Source organism: Lepidochelys olivacea (genome assembly GCF_965140295.1).
Source record: "Lepidochelys olivacea isolate rLepOli2 genome assembly, chromosome: 5".
NCBI classification, from domain to species: Eukaryota; Metazoa; Chordata; order Testudines; family Cheloniidae; genus Lepidochelys; species Lepidochelys olivacea.
Window position 1 is genome coordinate 116,858,253 of NC_140415.1, and position 22,202 is coordinate 116,880,454.

At 38.0% G+C, this 22,202-nt stretch overlaps 2 protein-coding genes across 9 annotated transcripts in view; one reads left to right on the forward strand and one right to left on the reverse strand.

The window, feature by feature from the left end:
• Nucleotides 1-6,275, forward strand: part of TEK (TEK receptor tyrosine kinase) — an 84,648-nt gene extending 78,373 nt beyond the window's left edge. For all 4 annotated transcript variants that reach the window (XM_084628543.1, XM_084628542.1, XM_084628545.1 and 1 more), the window contains 5 exons: nt 1,280-1,350; nt 2,783-2,823; nt 4,138-4,234; nt 4,917-5,016; nt 5,198-6,275. In XM_084628543.1, the coding sequence (XP_084484669.1) occupies nt 1,280-1,350; nt 2,783-2,823; nt 4,138-4,234; nt 4,917-5,016; nt 5,198-5,272 (384 nt within the window). In that variant the 3' untranslated portion in view covers nt 5,273-6,275. The remainder of the gene's footprint in view (nt 1-1,279; nt 1,351-2,782; nt 2,824-4,137; nt 4,235-4,916; nt 5,017-5,197) is intronic.
• Nucleotides 6,276-8,546: 2,271 nt separating this feature from the next.
• Nucleotides 8,547-22,202, reverse strand: part of LOC311520935 (RNA exonuclease 1 homolog) — a 29,313-nt gene continuing 15,657 nt past the window's right edge. For 4 of the 5 annotated variants that reach the window (XM_084628907.1, XM_084628904.1, XM_084628903.1 and 1 more), the window contains 10 exons: nt 21,368-21,482; nt 21,047-21,109; nt 20,359-20,508; nt 19,562-19,675; nt 18,115-18,188; nt 17,028-17,138; nt 16,391-16,506; nt 15,279-15,417; nt 13,983-14,103; nt 8,547-8,930 (listed from right to left, as the gene is read on the reverse strand). In XM_084628907.1, coding sequence (XP_084485033.1) covers nt 8,839-8,930; nt 13,983-14,103; nt 15,279-15,417; nt 16,391-16,506; nt 17,028-17,138; nt 18,115-18,188; nt 19,562-19,675; nt 20,359-20,508; nt 21,047-21,109; nt 21,368-21,482 — 1,095 coding nt within the window. In that variant the 3' untranslated portion in view covers nt 8,547-8,838. The remainder of the gene's footprint in view (nt 8,931-13,982; nt 14,104-15,278; nt 15,418-16,390; nt 16,507-17,027; nt 17,139-18,114; nt 18,189-19,561; nt 19,676-20,358; nt 20,509-21,046; nt 21,110-21,367; nt 21,483-22,202) is intronic. The other variant, XM_084628906.1, reaches the window with a different exon arrangement.

Here is a 22,202-nt window from a genome sequence, read left to right on the forward strand (position 1 = left end):
TCAACTATAATCTGTATTCAGATGGCTTCATTCTATTGACATAGGTGGAGCTATGTCAACTTGCATCAGCTAAGGATCCCATTGTGCAAAACAGATGTGTTAAAGCAATGGCAATTCTGTTCTATACAGATATTTGGATCAGAGTAAATGTTGGTACATATGACATCACTAATAAGTAAGATTTCAGTAGTTTTGAATGTCACACATAGGACAAATACAACAATTAGTCTTGTTGTCGCGATTCAGAGTACTAAAAATTTAAATTAAAAGAAAAGAAGAAAAAAGCAAACTAGTTATTCACAGGCAGCTTTGTCTCACAACTGAAATAGTGAACTACTAAAAAAGGGTGTCACAACCACAGACAACTGTCCAGATGTGCTGAAGGAGTTCTGGGATATAACACTGTCACGCAAGGGATGGGAACAACTCTAGCTAGAAGTGTCTGATTATTTTTAATCAAAGGCAGACTTATTTAGACGCAAATCCTTTGCACAAGCTGAAAGTTTGTACTCCAACCCTGGCCTTTGTATTTATTTCATGAATGTAATGAGGAAAAATGAAATAGGAATGTAAAGGCACGTAACTGATTCTTATGTTCCAATTTGATATTTACAAAGCTCATATATGAAAGTGAATCCCTCCATGATCTGCACTGGTGTAAAGCCAGTGACCTAAGATTAGGATCAGGGCCTGAGAAAGTAATGAGACTGAATGTTGATGAATCATTGGTCAAACTATCTTGCACACTCCCCTAGAGGTTCCATTGAAAAGTGGGTGGAGTGGGTGGGAGTGATGAGATGGAATCCTATGTGCAAGGCTCCTCAGGGAGGAAGACCAGTTCCCAGGCACTAAACCCTTGGCATCCCTTGAAGAGGAAGAAGTGAACTTTCTAATGAGTCTCTTCATCCAATCCCACATGATTCTGCCTCTGAGTCACTGATACCTTGTGGTCAATGGGAAAGGAATGGTTCACAGGATGTGCATCATGCAAGCAGAATTGTTTCCAATTCATAGTGGGACCACACTCATTTGGAAAGAACTTCTCTTTGCTTTACTGGGAGCTGTGCATCTGGGACCTGATTGTACAACCAGTGCTCAAGTTGGGGAGCATGTATATCAGTAGGCCTATTGACGTGAATGGGGCTACCTGTGTAAGTGCTCACTAATGTAAGTAATGGTTGTTCGTGGTGCAGGTTTCAGTAAGATTGTTTTGAAACAGCTATGAACACTACCATTAATATAATAGCCTGTAATGCAATTCTAATGGCATCACTTCCAGGGAAGGCTTCCAGTGCGATGGATGGCAATTGAATCTCTAAATTACAGTGTGTACACCACAAACAGTGATGTGTAAGTACAGTTCTTTAACATGTTTTTAACAAGACTTTCTTTAATAACATCGAAGCTTCATAGGGGAAAGTTTTTTTGCCAGCGTTTTTAATCGTGCAGCTATTAATTCATGGAACTCAGAAAACACAGGCATATGTGTCACCATGTGGGCAGACAGCTTATCAGACTACAAGGAATAGTCTGGAAAAACTGAACCAGGCTAAGTTTGGGTCTGAGTCCAGATCTGAGTTTCTACAAAGTACATGGGATTTTGGACATGGGGTTAGTTCAGGGGCATCTCTAGTTTGAAACTCAAACTCAAATGCACCTTTGGAAGGCCCATACGAACACCAGTTTCTGCCAGCGAAGTGTAGCAAGTATCCAGGAAAACAGCAAAAGTTCAGATCTGTGATAGCAGTACATGCCAGGAAATCAGATAGAGTTGGCCAAGCTCTACGGGCTTGATCTAGCAAAGCACTTAAACATGTGCATAGCTGTAAGTACTTGAGCTGTCTCATTAAAGTCAACAGGACTCCTTGTGGGGTTTAAGTGCCTTGCTAGGTCACAACCTGAGCGAAAAGGGGAAAGTAATCAGAGGCGATACCTCTGCCGAAATTTTCTGTATAGACTATAGTGCTGGTTCATTTCTATGCGACGTCTGACACATTTGGTCATTTTCTATTGAACTTAGTCTCTGTAAATCTTTAAGTGGAGAGACGAAAAGGAGGTACAAAATAATTCTTCTTTGCATGACAGTCTCTTCTGGAATCAGATAAACAAAATAGCAGAATATAATCGTAGTTAAAAAAGAAACCTCATAAGGAGGTTTGCCAGAAGGTGGGGACGAATGACAAGGGATGGGTCATTTGGTGATTACCTGTTCTGGTCATTCCTTCTGAAGCCCCTGGCATTGGCCACTGTCAGAAGACAGGACACTGGGCTAGATGGACCTTTGGTCTGACCCAGTATGGCTGTTCTTACATTCTTGATGACTCCTTTAAGAGCCAATTTCTGCCCACCTGACTAGTGCTATTGAAGTCAGTCACCAGTGTAAATTCAGCATAATTTCATGTACTTCAACGAAATTGTTCTGGGTTTACACTGGTGACACTGAACTGTGAGAAGAGTTTGGCACTTTGTGTATTAAATGAGACAGAGACAGTGAGGAAATGGGCCAGATCCTCAGCTGGTGTAAATCAGCGTAGCTCCATTGATGTCAGTGGTACAATGCTCATCTACACCTGCTGAGAATCTGGCCTTATATGTTTTAAAGCCTGGATCCTTACTCCCAAACAGAAAATTGATCAGAAAAAAATGAAAAGAGTGAATTGTAACTTACGTTCTCTGTATATTAGCAAAATGTCTTTTTAAATTCTCTTCAGTATCACACCTGTTCACTTTTAATCATTGTTCCTATCAAGGTATGAGTGCTTTTTCTTTGTCCCTATTGCAGGTGGTCATATGGTGTCCTGTTATGGGAAATAGTCAGTTTAGGTAAGTATCCATTTTTTTCTGGTAGACAAATAAACCAGCATGGGATATTCTAGTACAGTATCCCTACTGGGTATTCTTGGCTCTCAGCCCTGCATTCAGCCCACTAAGCCATTCCTTGCTTTCAAACATCTTCCGCTGTTTTCTTTTGATTTATTAACTACATCCTGCATTGGTCACAATACCCTTAAAAAAATCATCACAATTCCAACTCAGTCCAGGTCAGGCACCACATTACCTGAGCAAGGTAGAGAGAGACTCTTTTCATTATCCCATGGCAAGGAATTTACACCAGGTATTTTCTTTTAAAAAACAAATATTCCAAGGGTGAGCTTAATAAAAGGACCAAGGCACTTAACTGCCACTTTAGGCACCTACATCCCAGGCTGCACTGGGTTTCACAAACCCCCTGCTCAGCTGCCCATGAACCCTGTCGGCGCCTGTTTCTGCCTCTGAGCGTGCGCACTGCAGCCATGCCATGTGTCTGGATTCCTAAGCCCCAGAGCCAAACAGAAACCAGGAGAAGCTAGGCATTCTTTCACCTAAGTCACCTATGGGGCCCAATCTGGTAAGTGTGCTCAGAGCATGCCTACTGGATTGGCCCCTAGAGGTGAGTTTTTGCAAAACAGCTGGAGGAGGAAGAGCCCACACCCCTCAGCTTGGCAGTTCCCATTGGCTATGTTAGGCCAGGAGCTACCTAGCCTGCTGGCTTTTTGTAAAGCCCATTCTGAGGTGCTGATTTCTCTGCATTCATTGTATAGGGAGCTTAGGTGCCAAACTCAGGCTTTGTGAATCACGGTGATTTTCTACGTATCTATAGTCAATGTCACCAGGCCTAAATTTCTTTGTGGACCTAGCCCTAAGAGTACTCTCCAAATATAAGTTAGAGCCTGATCCTGCAAACACTACCACTGGTCACATGGGACCTAAGTCTGATCTTACTTACAGCAGTGTAAAACAGGAATAACGCTACGGAAGGCAGTGTAAGTGAGATCAGAATCAGGCCACTGGCTGGAAAAATTTGATGAGACACATTATCAATGGAACTGTGCCAGTTTACACCAGCTGAGGATCTGGCCCGTTTGCCTTTTACTTTATAAAAACACTATGCATGGTTTTAGCACAGCATAAATAATGACTAAAATTATTATTATCAAATACAGTTACTTAGTACAATCTTCCTTCATCTTTAACCTGCCTTCATCAAATATTTTGTTGCTGAGCCATCCTGTGGCTCTTGTGCTGAGCGCGGTTATCCTTATTTGTGATAGCACCAGAAAAATTTGCTTAAGCCCGTGTTAAAATCTTGTGTTTTAGGTGGGACACCATACTGTGGAATGACATGTGCAGAACTCTATGAGAAATTGCCACAAGGGTACAGACTGGAAAAGCCTCTCAACTGCGATGATGAGGTGTAAGCAAACAAGTTCATTAATTATTATTTTATTTCCATTGTTTACTGTGAAAATAGCAGTTTTCAGGGAAGCCCTGATTCAGCAAATGTGTGATTTTTTAAAATATTCAATAATATAGCTGTATGAGGCCTGAATGCACTGTTGGTTGCAGAATGGCAATTTGCCTCCAGAGGTGCTATACTTTGCACAGGCTGGGTGGCTGGCCTTTTGAAAACCACCGCAACGTTCCACACGAAAGATCACCTTCAAGAAGGCCAAGCATGGGAAATTTAAGCCCAAATATGGCAGTTGAAAAAGTAAAACAAAGCATGTTTGAATTGAAATGGGTTTGCTACCTTAACAGGTGTGGGCAACACCAGTACAGTTACCACCACGCTGGAGGAAACCGTGGAGGAGATCATACATGTGGCTGTGTGTCACATCGTACATGTGGCTGTGTGCCATGCAGTAAAGCCAATTCCTATGCGGGAGTCTGGGAATGCCGAATGAGAGGCTCAGGTGGTGAAGCACTGCTATAACAGCTCCTGTGCCTCCCACTGCTTGGTGCACCTCTTAGAGGTCTGGCTGAAAATTCCAGCCTTAAACTGGGGCTGCTTGCCATGGTTTTAAGATGGAATCTGCAGGCCTTGTGTTCAGTGACATGCTGCCAAGTCCTCATCGGGTTGTGTCTGATTTTTAAAGGTATGACCTAATGAGACAGTGTTGGCGGGAGAAACCGTATGAAAGGCCGTCATTCGCTCAGATCCTGGTGTCACTGAACAGGATGTTAGAGGAACGAAAGGTAAGGCTATGCTAGCTTAAAGTCCAAAGGCTAAATCTTTCCATGGCATGTGTGTCAAGTTCATTGGGGGGTACTGTAAACACAAGTAGTGAGCTCTATATCCCCAAAATAATTAGAGCACAGCTTAGTGCGCTTGAGGAAAAACATGCATCACCTACTTCAACCTCTCTTCTTCTTTCAGACATATGTGAATACCACGCTGTATGAGAAGTTTACCTATGCAGGCATTGACTGCTCTGCTGAAGAAGCTGCTTAAGACAGAAAAAAATCTTCATATATTGAATAACTATTAAACAAACCAAAAACTCAGCCTTCTGGGGCACAGAATGGGATGTGCTGTGTATAGCTCTTTGTAAAATATTGTTGAACCACAGATAGCATTGTGTATATCTTACAGTAAGCTCTGCCTCCATAGACTGTAGGAATGTATATACTGTTTTGAGTAAGAATGGGCTAAAGTCATCAATTCTAAGGTTTCAGAGTAGTAGCCATGTTAGTCTGTACCAGCAAAAACAACAAGGAGTCCTTGTGGCTCCTTAAAGACTAACGAATTTATTAGGGCTTAAGCTTTCGTGGGCTAGAACCCACTTCATCAGATGCATGGAGTGAAAATACAGGAGCAGGTATAAATACATGAAAGGATGGGGGGATTATTTTACCAAGTGTGAGGGCAGTCTTTACAAAACGTAAACTTAACTTCCCCAATAGTAATTTCTCCCCACTGTTACTCTCACCTTCTTGTCAACTGTCTGGGCCACTCTCTAATCACTTCAGAAGTTATTTTTCCTCCCTTGGTATCCTACTGTTAATTGATTTATCTCGATCGACTGACCTCACACTTGGTAAAGCAACTCCCCCATCCTTTCATGTATTTATACAAGCAACTGCTGTTTGTTTTTTGTCATTCAGTTTAATAGCCAATTTCTGTATTAAATATCAATGTTTATCTTGACAATATATATATTAGCGAGTGGTGTTATTTTAGAAAGCCACAGGGCGTTTATCACAAAGACTGGGCATTCATAAATGTATTACATATTGTAAAACACATTTCTAAAAGGTCAGTTTGGCTACAAGTGCAATTTTTTCATTTTGTATTTGAGTCTAATAATACACTGACTAAGTATGGATCATTAGTTAATTATAAACAGGCAAGGTTCACTTACTTGCTTGTGACCACCCCTATTCCTTGTGTGCCTGGCTGTAGTTTACTGTGTCACCTTTAACAAATAATGTACTAAAAGCCTTTGAAATATTTTTCTTCAGTGGCATTATTAAAAGGTTCTCAACTCCTACACATCATTCAGCTAATGTACATGATGGTCAAGAGGGCAGGAAATATTTTTACATTTCAGTATAATGGCCTTCTGCATTAGTGTGTCTGAGAACTGACTCCGGACTCTTGCTATCAGATGAAGATCTTTAATTCGCTCTCAGCCCATGGGGGGCAGGAAGGACGCCTGGGCCATGGTGGCGCCTCGCAACTGCTGGGTGAATCTTCCTCAACTCCACAGCCACCCCCCAACAGGTCCCTGCCCCTGGCTGCGTCCCCTCCTCACCATCCATCCCCCACAGAGACAGGGCAAATGAGCCAGCTATTGGACACAGTCTGCCTAAAGTGCTGATAAATTTTTATAATGTCAAAGCTGTAATAATTTTAAAAATAATTGCTGAAGAATGTTGAAGCTGTTTAGACACATTGTAACAGCCCAGTACCCCTCCATCAGGGTTACACTGCACACCAGTTAGCATCACACAGACGTGTCTTCACAAGCCATTTACAGCTCACATTTTTGGGGCCCAAATTTGCAATTGGTTGTGCGGGGGTGAGGGAAACCTAGACAGAGTCTCATGCTCCCAGATATATCAAGGCCAACTCTATGAAACCTATGAGGGTTGGGGGAAGAGACTTTAACGTGACATGTTTGTGGTACCACCTCCCCCCCCCAACCCTCCCCAAAAAACCACCCCAGATCTTTATATGAGTGTATGACCTTGCATGATTATGGCTTGATATCGTACTTTAACATTTTTGATTAAACTAATCATGTTACACTAATGCTTTGAGCCCTCCCTCCCCACCAGTTCTGCAAAGGATGCTAGCACTACAGTCCTGGTGCTGGCGTGAGCATGCCTCCCCAAGACCCTAAAGAGGTACTTTATTCCAGAAAGGGGACACTAAGGGGGACCACATTTGTAACTACCCCCCTTTGATGGTATGCTAGCTCCATTATGCCACAGGCTGCCTGTTAAAACAAACTGTGTTTATGTGAACACACAGCCATAGCTCTGTACAAACACAATCACCTGTACAAGACAAATTTCAGAGCTATGTGTATATTACCTCGATTGTTACCAACCCTATGTGCATTCAGTCTTCTTCCTGGGGCAGAGAAGTTTGGATTAAACATTTCATGCCCTTTGGACAGCTCACACAACCAACTCCTTCCCCCCCCCCCCCCCAAACAACACACCCACGAGCAAAGTTTTTAGATACAGCCCTTTGTCAGGTCATTTTTAGAGAAAGTTTTGTACCCCTTTGCTGTGATAGAAAGATTTTTGGCACCTATGTCTTTGTCAACAAAAGGCTGATGAGTGCTAGCTGTGGCCTTTTCAGAGGTGAGTAATAAGTTTCTTTTAGGTGTGGCACACACCCATTCCAAGTCATGCAATGTCTCTGTTTGAAAAAAACTTACATTTTGGAAGTAGTATAGGTCTCCCACTTTAACTTGTAATACAATCTAGGTGGGGAAACGATGCATTGTTGAAAGGGGAGTAATGAAATTGGGCTTTTCTACAGGCAACCTCCCTGTTTATGTACTTTGTGCAAAGAACCATTTGTCATGTGGCATAATATTCTACCACGTGGTTATTTCTAGCAGGCACTTAACCTGCTACTGATTTGGAATAGAGTTGTTTACCCCACTGTCCCTGCACTAGTGCCTACAAGTTTGGTGTCATTTTTTCCTTTCCATTATTTCATTCATCTTTAACAGGAGAATGCATAAGTAAAATTGCACTCTACATGACACAGGTATCTAGTTTGAGCTATAATACTGGAAGGATTTCAATGCACTCCATCATCTGTTCTCTACCAAGAAAGAGAAGTCACACACCTACATTGCCCAAATTTCATATTTTGTGCATTAACTAGTGCTACAGCATAAATTACAGATCAGATTATGGAAGCACATATGGGTCTATGAAGAAAAAATTGTAGCTTCATGAGAAATAAGTGGCCAACATGTCCTTTGCCGTAAACAGTAACACCTTTAATTTGGAAAAAACAATTTGTAGGTTGATGATTGTAACTGACACAGCTTATTGCTTTTTAACTGTTCTTCATTTAAAAAAAAAAAAGACCCTACCAAACACCTTTCCAAAGCAAGGTTAACAAAAACAGGTCAAAATAAAAGATCAATCATTAGCTTCTCCATAACCAAGAGTACAGATTACATGTAGCCCAACTTCTTCTCTCTGTTTTAGCTGCATTTAGTTTTTCTTGGGGAAAACTGGCACAGGTGTGAAGATTGTAGGATTTCTCCACTTTATTCATCTTCTACACCACGCTTTTTTGAGGGGGGGAGGGGACAGTATGGAGGAGACGTAGGAGACAAATTGACTTTTCAGGTGTGATGTGCAGACAGCATCCGTGGAACTTACTGTACTTAATGTAATTACAGTGGGGTTGGTGTATTGGCAATATTAGTAATGTTTTTATGGTCGTGCCCATTGACTGCAATACACACTAAAAGTGGTTAATACTGAAATATTATGGAAAAGGAAGTGGCTTCCTGTTGATTATTCTGTTCTTGAAGAAAATCACCATTTTCTGCCCTTAGTATCCTCCTTTACTTTCCAAAGCATCAGTTCCATACAAGCAGCAGCATCTTCACTAGAATCATGGCCACCAACTAGGAAGGAACAAAATATATTCATATTTAAAAAGTAGTAAACAGCAACGTTTTTCCATTAGATAGTGTCCATCACAAAAAGATACAATAGAGGAAATGAACAAAGTTAACATTCAAAAAAGTCAATTCTAAAAAACTGACTGCTTCAGAGAGCCTGGCTTCTCTACTGGCTAGTGAACTATAGAATGGAAAACCAGCAACATAGCAAATAATATTTACAGGAACCTGGGACATCTGAGCGTACTGCATATACAGGTATTGCATTTAAAACAATTTAGTGACATGAGAAAATAGAGGACAGAAGAGAAACAGAAGTAAAGACAAAAAAAATCCCACACGAAAGGTGGTGTTCCAGAATTATGTAATGGCATAGAGCAGTAAAATTAATTCAGGAATGGGAAGTTGGAGGGGCAATAACTGAGGGTGAGAGGGTTAGTGGCATGATCTATGTCAGACGCTTATTTACCCATCATTTGTGAGATAAAGCATCCCTGCCTATAGAGAAACAGGGAAAAAAATCATTGAATGATCAATTGTCTTAAGTATGCAGCCTTGAAAAATACTCTTAAGGTAAGTTTGCTTGTTACTAATGATGTAATACTTTTCCTTATGCAGTTTGTTATGGCTCCTGTGTTGGTCACACACATCCTATCAAACATAGGGACCAAACCTGAATATCTTGTAGGAAACCGGTAACAAAGTTGAAATTCAGTATTTAGACTGATATGACAGGAATTTGCAAAAAGCACTTCCATAACAACATGTAAGGAGTACTGAACTCTTCAGCAGTGATAGTGAAATATCAATAAAAAGGAGTATTTAAACCTAAAAAATGGTAGAACTGCCTCATATGGAGTAGCTAAACTGAAGTTAGCATTCCCTGACCTTCTGTCAGCTGTACTTATCCATGATTTTAGGAGAACAGAAAAATGTTTGGACTGTACCCTACACTGGAAAAATGATCAAGTCTGGCCTTCAACAACCCACATGCATCTATTATATCTTGACTGTCTCAGCTACTCATTGCACAGTTCAGTTAATTTATATCTTTGCAAGTCTACTTTAAAATGAAAGCATCTAGCTAGGAAGGTAGGATAGTAATGCACTGCTTTTATAGTAAAACTAGACACATCTGCCTCTGCCCCACACAAAAATGAAAAGTTCAACACCTGGTCTTAGGAGGGAGACCACCCGATAGAACGTCCTGCTGGGAAAATTGAACTTCAAAAATAGCTAGAGCCAAATCTAAAAATAGAAGTTCTATAGAAGTTAAGAGGAATGATCTGGGGTAAAAAGACTTTTCCCCCTCCAGATACACATTTGCAGCTCCTATTGACTTAAATAAAAGTTGTTCATGCCTGTTTTGTCATTAACATTTTTCAACAACGGAAAAAAAAAATGACGACGCTCCAGTGGCTGGCAATAAGATTTCAGAAAGTTTAGGAGGCTGTAAAATCTATTCCTTTTCCAGTCTTCCTTGAAGCATTTAAACCTGCAGAACTCATTTCCTATTTGTCCTTCAGAACCTGCAGGCAGCCATTCTTTTTTCTTGTCTTTGAGCTAATGGTGGGCATTTCCATCTGGTAGCATGAGGCAAGGTGGTTGATGGTGGATGTTGTCCAACACAGACAGAACTGTTTGGTTTCATGAGATTTATAGACAACAGAACAACTAGCACAGAAGCTATTAAAATAAGCCACCATATAAAACAGCGGTGGTTCAAAGGCTAGAAACAAGCTTTAAACAGAATTACATATACCATATAAAAACAACAACATCTACAGGGAAGTGTGATATGGGTACAAACAAAAGGAGGAGTTAATACCATTTAAGAAGATGAGATAGTTTCTTTTTGCATAGCACCTGCTCAACTCACTGAAGCAGCAAAATTTCCATTAACTCAAAGGAACCAGGGAAAAACAATAGAGAGGTATTGATTCCTGAATCTTGTACTTTTCAGATACACTGGAAGAACTATAATTTGCACAAGTTAAGATAATAGAATACAACCAAGTAGCTGCTCTGTAATTACTTTATGTTGTATTAAGTACTGTCTCATCTCCAAACAAATTACAATGTCATAACATGATATGGAGGCCTTTCAAAGACCTTTTGTATCCTACACAAAAACACTTAAAGTTGTCTTCATCATACTGCAAGCTTCTTCCATAAGAAAGCAATATTTGAGCAAACAGGAGGCTTTAACTTCATGAATTTAGTTCTGACCATTTTCTACCTTTGTTCATATAAGTTTGCATTGCTGGTTACCAGTTTAATTACATATTTATTGACTATTAATGAAATTCTCAAACACTCAGAACTACCTTTATCCAGGACTTAAAAACTTGGAGACTGAGATCTGAAAGTGAAGAACCCTTGTAAATGCACCAATTACCTAATAAATTACGTAATAGCTTAATAGATGTACATTTCTTTAAAATTATGTTCTAGAAAGGTTTGAGATGAGTTTAGCTATATGGAAAGACAGACAGACAACCATTTGCTAAAAGAGTTCCTCGTCCCACAAAAATAAAAAAACCCACACACCGCAACGAACACTGGAGAAAATACTTTCCATTTTTAAAAAGTTTGATTTAAATCTAATTTAACAGATTAAGTTGAAAATTCCCAGAAGTTCAAACATCACCCACAGATTGCATCCTGTTAGTTTGGGGAAGAGAGACTTCTGCATTCTCTGAATCTCTGCTTTAAGTGAAAAACTGAATCCAGCCTTAATGTAAGATGCTATGGTACCTCTATAATTACAAAGCTCTAAGACAAGGAAGTAGCCAAGAAAAAAAGATTGAAACACAGAAGTTCAAAAGGGACAAGTCATCTTCTGTCAGATATTTGCTTAGGAGAGATCAAAAGTAGAATACTTTTAACTACTTGACTGATTAAAACTATTAAATGGAAGTCAAACATTGTTGACTACGAAGAAAGTCGTTCAGGATGTGACTGAACATTTCCACATTAGCTCTGGACACCTCCACTTGTTTTATAGTATCCAAAAGTGTGCTAGACACCTCATTTCGGACATGTTCCCTGCCCCTGAAGTGCTTACAATCTAACACTGGGCATGACAACAGGAAGGAACTCAGATGAGGAAGGAGTCAAGTAAAAGCAACAAGATCATGCCATTACTTTGGCTAATTATGTGCGGACGTTTTCTGTTTGATTAGCTGTTATTAAAAAGCCTATTAATATTAGGTATTGATTCACATTTTGTAGGCACTACAGAAAGTAAGTTTCAAGGAAACTACGCCTAACAATTTAATAATTTAAACTTGTGCAGTATGGAATTTAGAAGCCAAGGAATGTGAGATCACAGAGCAAGAGTATCTTTGGAGAATATTTATCTTTACATCAAACTAAATGTTTATTGAAAGGAAGCCTTCAACTTATCATCTAGACCACATGATCATAGACACTTGCAAATTAGGAGCCTCAGACCTGGAGTTTGAGTGCAAATGCATTTAGATAAAAGTTCAAAACTTGTATAGGTTCAAAACTTTTGGCCGAATTAGTTTAGACAAAAGTGTTTGAGTGTAATTATATTTTAAAAAAGGAAAACTGTAAAATATAAGCCTTACATTTAGTAGCCCTAATGATATCCATTTTCGTTGTCCTCAACTGTTATGGCAGATTAATATGGATTCAGAGTCAAACATAATTACTTTGGGAAAAAATGCAAGTTAAGATAAATGAGATCCTTCATGGTTTATTTTTAAGGTAGGCAGGCTATTGGCTCCAGAGGATACCAAAAATCTTGCATCTAACAGTTCTACTCATTTGAAATACAATCCAGCTTCTACGCAATATTGCAGCTTAAAGGTTGTTCCTGCTCTTCCTTGAAATTCCCTTTTTGCCCCTTTTCCTCCCCAACCACCCTTGTGTGTCATTCAGTTGGACTGCCATACAGCAAATAGAAGCACTCTGAAAATGAGAACTGTCGCCAAGACAGAATTTGAAGAACTGTGTTAAAAAGCTAAATTCAAACGTGCTAATCTGAAGTACTGTGGGCAGTTTCAATTTTTTTTTTTAAAGACTCAAAAAAGTGCATCTGGGAACTCATTAAAATAGTGCTTTCAATCAGATGACTAATGTACAGCACGTCTCATTTTATTCTATAGAAGTAATTGTACATGTACACTGTATGTAGTTTTACTGATTCTTCTTTTAAGCCCAATTGAGCAATTCATTTTTATGATTTTAAAACTGAAATCCAATGAAATTTTAAGGATGGTATTTTGTATCCTAACAAAAACCCGTGTGTATCAGGTCGCTAGCTAACATATGTGAATCTGTGTTTAAAACATGCATGTAAAATATTTATCAGCCATAACCCATTACGTTTTCCATTTTGCCTCTCAGACATTTTTTTCACTCTCTCGAATTGGTTTTCCCTCCTTTTAGTGCTACTTGTAGATATATGAGCAAGGAAATCATGCTATTTCTATACATTTGATACATACATTGGTTTTGTATAAAGAATTTTGTTTAAAAAACTGAAGTCACTGTTAGAACTTTTCCCTCTAGGAGAGAGAAAATACTAAAAAATTACTAAATGTTACATTTGATAATTGGACTAAAAGTAATCCTCCAAAATAACTGACATGTGCATAGATGAAAATGGTTGAAACATAGGTACACAAGTTGCACTTTGAAAGTTAATTCCCGCTGGGAGAGAAAATGGAGAAGAGAACCTCAAAAGTGAAGAAATGTTAAAGTGCAACCAATGTAAAATACAATCTTACACAAGATTCTATACCTTAATTTGTGAAATTAAGAGTGTCATTCCCACAAAGAAAAATAATAGTTGGCAAGTTAAACAGTGAAAATTTTGCCTTTACTTCCACATCTACACTTGCAGTATTTTATGTATATACTACAATGAACACCGCAAATACTGAGGCAATTTCATCTAAGACAAAGTTAGCAAGTTTTTAAAAGGGCAACAACCGTACTATTAGATTAGGTTGTTGCTTGGTACTTTTCCTTTTTTTATGCAAATCACCAATGGTTTATATAGAAACTAAAATAAGCTCCTACCATCATCTTGAATAATTCGTCTGAGGTAATCAGCCATTAGATTTCTAAGTGCTCTTTTATGAGGCAAGCCTAGTCGATGAGGAAACACCACTGCTGTGTCCACAACAGTGTTATGAATCAGCTGTTAAAAAAAATGCAGTGGTCTATGTTAAGTACATCCGTGATCACAAGTCCAATTACATTTTTCCTTTAATAAAATAAAACTGTTCTTAAATTATCTCATGGTTAAAGCACTGCCCCGTCACCCTTCCTATAACCCATTTCCTTCATTAAAACCTTAAACTCGTCTCATCCTTGATTTCTTCATACTATTCCTGTTCTATGTTTTATCTGGCCTTATTAGAGTATAAATTCTTAAGGGCAGGGGCTGTGTCTATATGTTCTGCAATGTGTTATGTATATTACATGATCTAGACTTTAGTTGACTGCACATCAAATTAACAATCAACTCTATTTTTAGGCCACAAGCAAATATTTTACCACTTTTTATTCTTGCCAGAAAACTGTATGAAAAGCACCCTGATGAGTTCATATGTAGTATAAAAAAATTCATAATTTTAGCTTCTGAATATTAATCAATGGCAATGACTCCCTACTAGGATTGCCAAATGCTTTTTTCTTTTTTACTTTTGGCTGAAATCTTCCATTGAGTACTAGTGCCTTTCACAGGTTTAAAAATAACTAGTGTCAGTCCAATAAATTGTTAGAAACCTGGGTACTGAATACGTGCAGCAAGCAGTTTTGTGTTTAACTACGCTTGCTTCAGCAGTGATTCAGTACAAATATATGCTCAATTATTTAAGTGTGCACTGACTGTTTTATGGCAATTATAAGCGGTCGGCGAATTCACTAGAGTTTATGCTAAAAAGACAAATAGTAGCAGATTTTCCCCCCCCATTTAATAAGAAGGAAAATATAATGCAAGGGTGATGTGAAACTGCATAGTTAAAAGCACAAAAAAAGGAAAAGTGAAATTTTCAGTGAAGTTTTCTTGCTTGTGTTATATCTCTCTCTATTCTGTATCTAAGTATGAAATGAATAGCTTTCATATCACTGATATATATAAAAATGATAAAACACAGCGTATGTAATGCTGACAAATTAATCTGACAAAATCTTAACTTTTATTTCCTAATTCATTATTTTAACTGGGCACCATTATATCCTGCAATAAGTTCAGTTCTATCCTAAAGATATTCTCCTGAAGACCAGCTGCTTTGAAGTTAAAGTTAATGACAGCACAGGTTTAAAAAAATCTTGTAGAAATTTCATAGAACTAATGCTTAAATGTTTTACCTTAAGAGCAAATAAATCATTTTCTAAGCTGTGTCCAATTAAAATAGTATCTGCACTGAATAAGTTTAGCAATATTGCCTGCACATCCCGAATAGATGACGTAATGTTCTTCAAGTCCTCTTCTGTCACTCCAGAAAATCTAAGATAGATTTAAAAGAGCTTCAGGAAGTGAGAAATATAGCAAGTGAACAGTGGGAAGAGGTAGTCTCTGGACTCCTTTTTGTAGCATTCAAATTAACTCTAGCCAGCTTTGGAACCCAGTAGACCAATTTTTATTCTCCTCTCCAGCATAGGTGAAGGATAATGAGGTTACTGGCTTTGGCCCTGCTTTCAGAAAAAATACTGTGACAGCTGGCTGCAGATTGTCCACATAAGCCTGGAATGGAGGAGGATTTGGGGTACTACAAGGACACAGGCCCCGCTATTGAGAGAGATTGAAGCAAGAACCACAGACTGGGTATTTTCTGGGCTTCTTCCTCCTCCTCTGATTGGGAATCAGAGCAGGTAAAAAGCAAAAGACTCTAAAAAGGTTGCCTTGCCTTAAGACATTTGCTACTACTTCAGCAAAGGCACAAATGAAAACTTTGGAACGGAATGCATGAGGATCCTGAGGAGGCTGGAGCCAAAAAACTTTTGCATCCAGGATGGATGCCTCTTGCCTGACTGGCAGGCAGGGAGATGGGACATGTACAGAATCTGCATTAATAGCAGTCACATTTCATCAAATCTTACTCCAGTATATTTTAAAGTTCGTTATTTAAAAGTTGCGATGCTTCAGACAGGGATCTCAAACATCAACATCTCTAGATTTTTAAGTAAAGTCACATGAAAATGCAGCTATCCGTTTGGGGAAAAACAGGGAAAAATTTACATAATGTAGAAAAGAGGTTTTTGTTTAACTTAAAGCCGGTAGCCAATTGTTTTGTATCCAAGTTTACCTACAATAAGTAGAAGAAACAGCTTTAAAAAAATAAATACAGAAAATATATACTGAACTTCTCAGAACTGGAGTTTTTTTTCCATTAAAATCAACAGTTTGTGAATTAAGGCACTATCATCTTCAAATGTTATAGGTTTTTTGGTTTTTTTTTTTTTTTTAAAGATACACATACCTAGTATTATAGTCTATGATTTCATTATCTGGTTTAACAAGTGTATCATAGGCAACCTGTAGGTTGGAATCAACCACTGTCACTCTAGTAAGTTCCAGACCTTGTGTTGTGTAACACTAAAAGAAAACAAAACAAGGGTTAAATGAGAATTTAGAGTGTGTCACCTCTGTGCCTTTTGCTCTTTATACAAGGTATGTAACATTAAGGAACCACACAGTTACTGTGGGGTCCAAATAATAGTTATACCTACCCTTTCCTGCAGCCACACTTTTAAGAAGTTTTGTTTCCCGCCCCCAAAAAAAAACCCCCCAAAAAAACAAAACCACAGATTGCCACAACAGATAAGTTTCTCTATATTGATTCCATCTCAATCTTTCCTTAAGGAATGAGCAGTCTCTGGATGTCGTAACAGCAGTCAAGTTTTATTTAGGTAACACTAAACAGCCTCCAATTTGGTGGTATTCTTCATTAGATAGAATGCACCCAGTTCAGCCTAAATCTTAATGAAAACCCATTCCACCACTTCTTATTCCTAGAAGAGAATTATACACAGTATTTCCTATGAAGCAACATTCAAAAGTAACTGACAAATATTTGGTTTGAGCTAATATTTCAAGAAGCCTAAAGTTAACCATACCATCTCACAGTCGAGTGCAAACACACCATGATTTCCATCAGCTGGAGTTAGTTTGATAAACGTCTTCACGAAGCCTTCCAGGTTTTCCTTTCGGCCATCATGGACATGGAGCTGTGAAGTTTCCATTAGCATTAAAATGTGATTAGTAAGTGTCTTATTGCTATGCAGGCATAACCCCATACTATAGATAGTGGTCCTACACTGATGTGAAAATCTCCCCATCCAAACGTAGCTAGATCGAGGGAAATTTTTCCATCAACCTATCTGCATCTACACTGGGGGGTTAGGTTAGCATAGCTATTTCATTCAGTGATGTGGATTTTTCACACCTCTGGGAAATGTAAATCTGTCAACCTACATTTTAAGTGTAGGCCAAGTGTTATTCAAATTGCTGAGTGTGTAACTTATCTTTGATACAGACTAAAGTTAAAACAAGAGAGCCCTTTATTTAACATTCTCCACTCAACCTACTAACTCTTAGTATAGAAACCTAAATTTCTGTAAAGATAGTGATTCATAAACTGTGATCTATGACAACTGGTGGGCCATGGGTAACTGGCTGGTCACAAGGTGCTGGCTCTCTTTTTTTTCCCTGAAGGAAGAAATGAATTGAGGAGAAGGGCACATAAAAATAAGCAAAATTAGACACTATTCTTTTTGGAAAAACCACCCTAATTATATTAGAAATAGCTGAAACAATACAATTACTTTCCTAAAAGGAAAAGGAGTACTTGTGGCACCTTAGAGACTAACCAATTTATTTGAGCATAAGCTTTCGTGAGCTACAGCTCACGATGAAGTGAGCTGTAGCTCACGAAAGCTTATGCTCAAGCAAATTGGTTAGTCTCTAAGGTGCCACAAGTACTCCTTTTCCTTTTACGAATACAGACTAACACGGCTGTTACAGGTTTCAGAGTAATAACTTTCCTATTACATTTCCATGAAAATAGCCACAGGGCTATTTTGTGATCAGAAGTACACATCCCCTGCTGTCGGAGTGGAAAGGGAAGTGGGTCCTTGAGACACTTTCTTAATATGTGATCCCCCCTATGAAAAAATTTGAGAAGCAATGCTAACATGTTCCTACCTTTGCAACCTGGCATCCAGGAGACCCAACTACTCCTTCACAACAGCTATACCGTGTTTCCAAGCCACCAGGAACTGCCATAAAAGTGAAAGGAAAAATCAAAAAACAGTCGAACAGCTGAAACAAATCAGTACTTGTTTGGAATAAGCAGTTTACTTTTCCATCGGTCACTACAAAAGAATAAAGTAAAGTTTAATTTTGGTTTCTTTTTCTACTTTGAGTGAATGTAAAATTTCTTTAGTAAATGAAGTTAACCATGCCAGAAGTTCGCCCCATTTTCTTCAACTCATGTAGACTTCCCAGGGTCATTCTTGGGCTGAGGCTAGAAGATTCAGTAAATGGTCATCTCTAGTTTAGATTCTAAATTATATATTTATTACATACAAAAAACCCTACATTAAGTAACATTTTTCTATGTGGCAAAGACAAGGACTTACGACAGACACTGCAAAAACTTAGGTTGCTTGTGAAGCCTTCATTCTGTCCCCTTGAATGTATGCATTACAAGATCTAAATACTGGCATTTCCTAACTTTTGAATGCTTGATATTTCAACCTAGATAATGTTCTTTAATTTTTTGTTATTTGTTGGTGTTTTGTTTTTTAAATAAAAATGTAAACACAAATGATATTTTGTGCAACTCTACCAAGCCTTTCCCCTCCCCCCCCAAATCATGCATCATTAGTTGATTTTGAATCCTGAACCTTGGGCATTGCAGCACAAATTGAGCTACAGGATTATTTATGTTAGCTGGCACCAGAATACGATGGAAATGGGCCACCTGCTGTATCTCAGAAAGGGCCTTGAGGGGAACCAGACCCGGCCCTTCCCACTTCTATATCAGGAAGAAACAGGAGCTCCTTCATCATGTGCTGCCCCTGATGGGGGAAAGGATGAACCATTGGGGCAATATGCTGGTCTGGGAAGGGTGAGTTCCACAGCTGAAGTGACTAAAAGGAAACTGATTTTCAGAAGCTTCTCAGCCAAACCTGAAAAGAATTTAATGAGGCAAAGAAAAGGCACTACCCTGACTTCAGGGCTTTCTCCCTGCTGAGTTTCAAATGCTGGTTATAAACAGTAGGGTATTACTGCTTCTCAAAAGAAATGAAAAAGACCTTTTAAAACAAACAGTATTAAAACGACTTAAATAAAGGGGTCACTACCAGCTCCACCTATAACAAAACTTTCCTCAAGCAAGAGACATGTTTTAATGCACCTGTACTTGACTCCATAGTGGTGTGTCCAGGTCGGTAGAACCCAGGCTTCTTACACATGGAAATTTGATATGTTGTGTGGTATCCACAATCCCCAATGCACAGCAGATATTTCTAGTTTTATCACACACACTTCAAGATTGTAAACAGCATCATAATATGAAACATTAGCCATTAAAAAGTTTTTACATGATTTTTGATTGTGGCTTACATCAAGAGTGAACTATACTAACCTTTTTGTCTTAGTACTCTACCAGAATGGTAGTTGCATTCTTCTTTACGAATGTGCTTTCCTGAAGCAGTAACAGTGTATATTTCTCCACATCTACAACATAGTCTTTTGGAAGCTGAAAGAAGTATGATAGTTCAAGGACTAATTAAAATTCAGCCTTGAAATAATTCTACTTGCCCATTAGAAAAGGTTTCCTCACTCTGGACAAGTGAAACAATATAAGATTTTCTTCCTTTTCAATCATCAGGGTAAGTGGTAGGCACAGTAACTACTTGCTTTGATAAGTAAATACATTTTTATGACAAGTTTTTCAAGGCTGGTCAAATTAATGACAAAAAACATTTTAGCACTAAAATAAATACGAATTCTTGCAGCATAATTCTGATATATGCATCAGTAATAAGAATTTTAAAAAGTTTATTCTTAACAAGAAAGCCTTTTTTAAAAACTCACAAATTCAATTCTTGAAGTATCTTTTATTAATCCAACTACTTCAGTCAAAGACTCTCAAACCTTTCTGGTTTACTAATACAGCACTGTGGACAGAATACGCAATTCTAGGCAAGAATTTCACTCGGGAATAGTTCTACTAAAATTAATGGAATTATTTGAGAGTAAAACCTAAAGAATTTTGTAACTTTAACAATCAGGGTCCAAGTAGTTACCTAACCCTATTGTACACAAATTTCAATACAATATATACCAGATAAGAGGAAGAAGTTTTGTATGAAAAAAAATTCAGTTTCCATATCAACTGTTATAGATAAACATTTCCAAATTCTGGTTTCATTTACTTACCATCAGATACAGCTGTTTTTGTAATTCCATTACTTAATATAGCACTGCCAGGTTTTTCAGGATTTGGTTGTGGGTAGCCATTCTCATGCAATTGTTCCTCAGTCAGAACATAATCTTTTAGAATTCTATAGAGAACAATTCCTGTAAAATCTAACAGCATTTAAGATGGGTTAGGGTAGGTAAGACAACGAATTTCAAAAACAAACATGAATTGGACATCTTAGATGCACATTTAAGGTTTTGCTTCAGTTATACGCAATCATTTTACAGTTTGTTTACCTGATCACATCTCTGACAGCAACCAAAATTAACAAAAAACAAAACCCTACGTAGAGTAAGATATTAAAATGACTTCCAACAAGTTACTACTTAACACTAACAAAAGGTTGCTTTTCAGATTATGGTTTTGCATTCTCACTTCAGATAGAAATTCAATTATTTCCTTGTCCTTAAAAAGAAATTTGAAACATCAGTGATTTGAAAAATAGCATCCTCATTCTGTTTTAGAAGTTGGTAGTATGTTGGTCATGGGTGGCATTTGGGGCTGATATGTAAAAAAATCTAACAATAGGAGAAAGACCAGGAAACTCTGAATGAAAATTTATTTAATGTTGAAAAAAGTTGCCCCAGTTTATATGTAAATGGGGGAAGTTACATATTTTAGGTAAGAACTATCAGATTGTTTTACCGTTCTTCTCTTCCAATTTTCTAGATCCAGTTGCATTAGTACATCTGCTGCCACAAGACTGCCCTAAAAATAGAAACACACTTTGAACAGATTTTTAAATCTTTTAAATGGCATGTTCAAACTTCAGATTTCCTGTGGCAGTTACAGTGAAAGTATTTAAGAATTAAAACATTGTATATCCTTGGTAGCTTTTTAGAAGCATGTTTACACCAAAATAATTTAAATAAAATCATCAGTAATGATGCAAAATAGAATGATCTTTATCTCTGCCAGACATCATCATTCCTTTCTCCCTCCCCGTTCCCCTACATAATTTCTTACCATTTGGAGAGAGACTACCTTGATCCCTCAGCTTTTTAAGGGTGTTCACAGCTATGTTCAGATACATATTTTTACTGCCACAACGATCATAAATTGCTTTTTCTTCTACCAATGCCTACATTTAAAAGAGTAAGACAAAATTTTAAGGGCATATAGCTTATTGTAAATTTTGCAGAACTGTGTTAGTCAGAATCTAAGATGGTTTTGCAGTCAGAACTGACAACAATTTCAAGCTGAAGTGTCCTAGAAACTTAAGTGCTACATCAATCATATACAATAATCTTTTAATAAGTTGTATAAATATTTGGAAGTAATATTTAGAAAAAACTCCATTTCAGGAACTAGAAAGTTAAGTCAGGCCCTTGAAAGTGAACACACCTCTGAGTGAAAATAAGAGTGATACTTTAAATCAAATCCTAAATATAAATTTATAGATAGGGATTACTGAAATCTTATCTTGCAAATAGATGAAATTGAAGAATATAAAGAGCACCATTATAAAACTAAGTGAAACATAGTGTAACATTAAAAAGTCTAAAGATTTTCTTGCGTAGAAGGAAAAATAATAGTCAAGGTTTCCTTTGGAGACTATGACACTCAGGGACAGATATTAGCAATACCACAGAACATCCCAAAAGAAGTCAGTAGATGCTATAACATTTTTAGGGCTAGGAGAATTTCCCCAAGCTTCCTCCTGTAAAGGTGTAGTGGAAGAAGTTGAACGACATCAAGCAATTTGACAGAAGAGGAAAGAAGAGCTAATGAGATAGGTTTGTAGATTGAATGTGCTGCAGTGAACCTGGCTTTCTGCTTTGGAGAACACTTGACAGCAAAA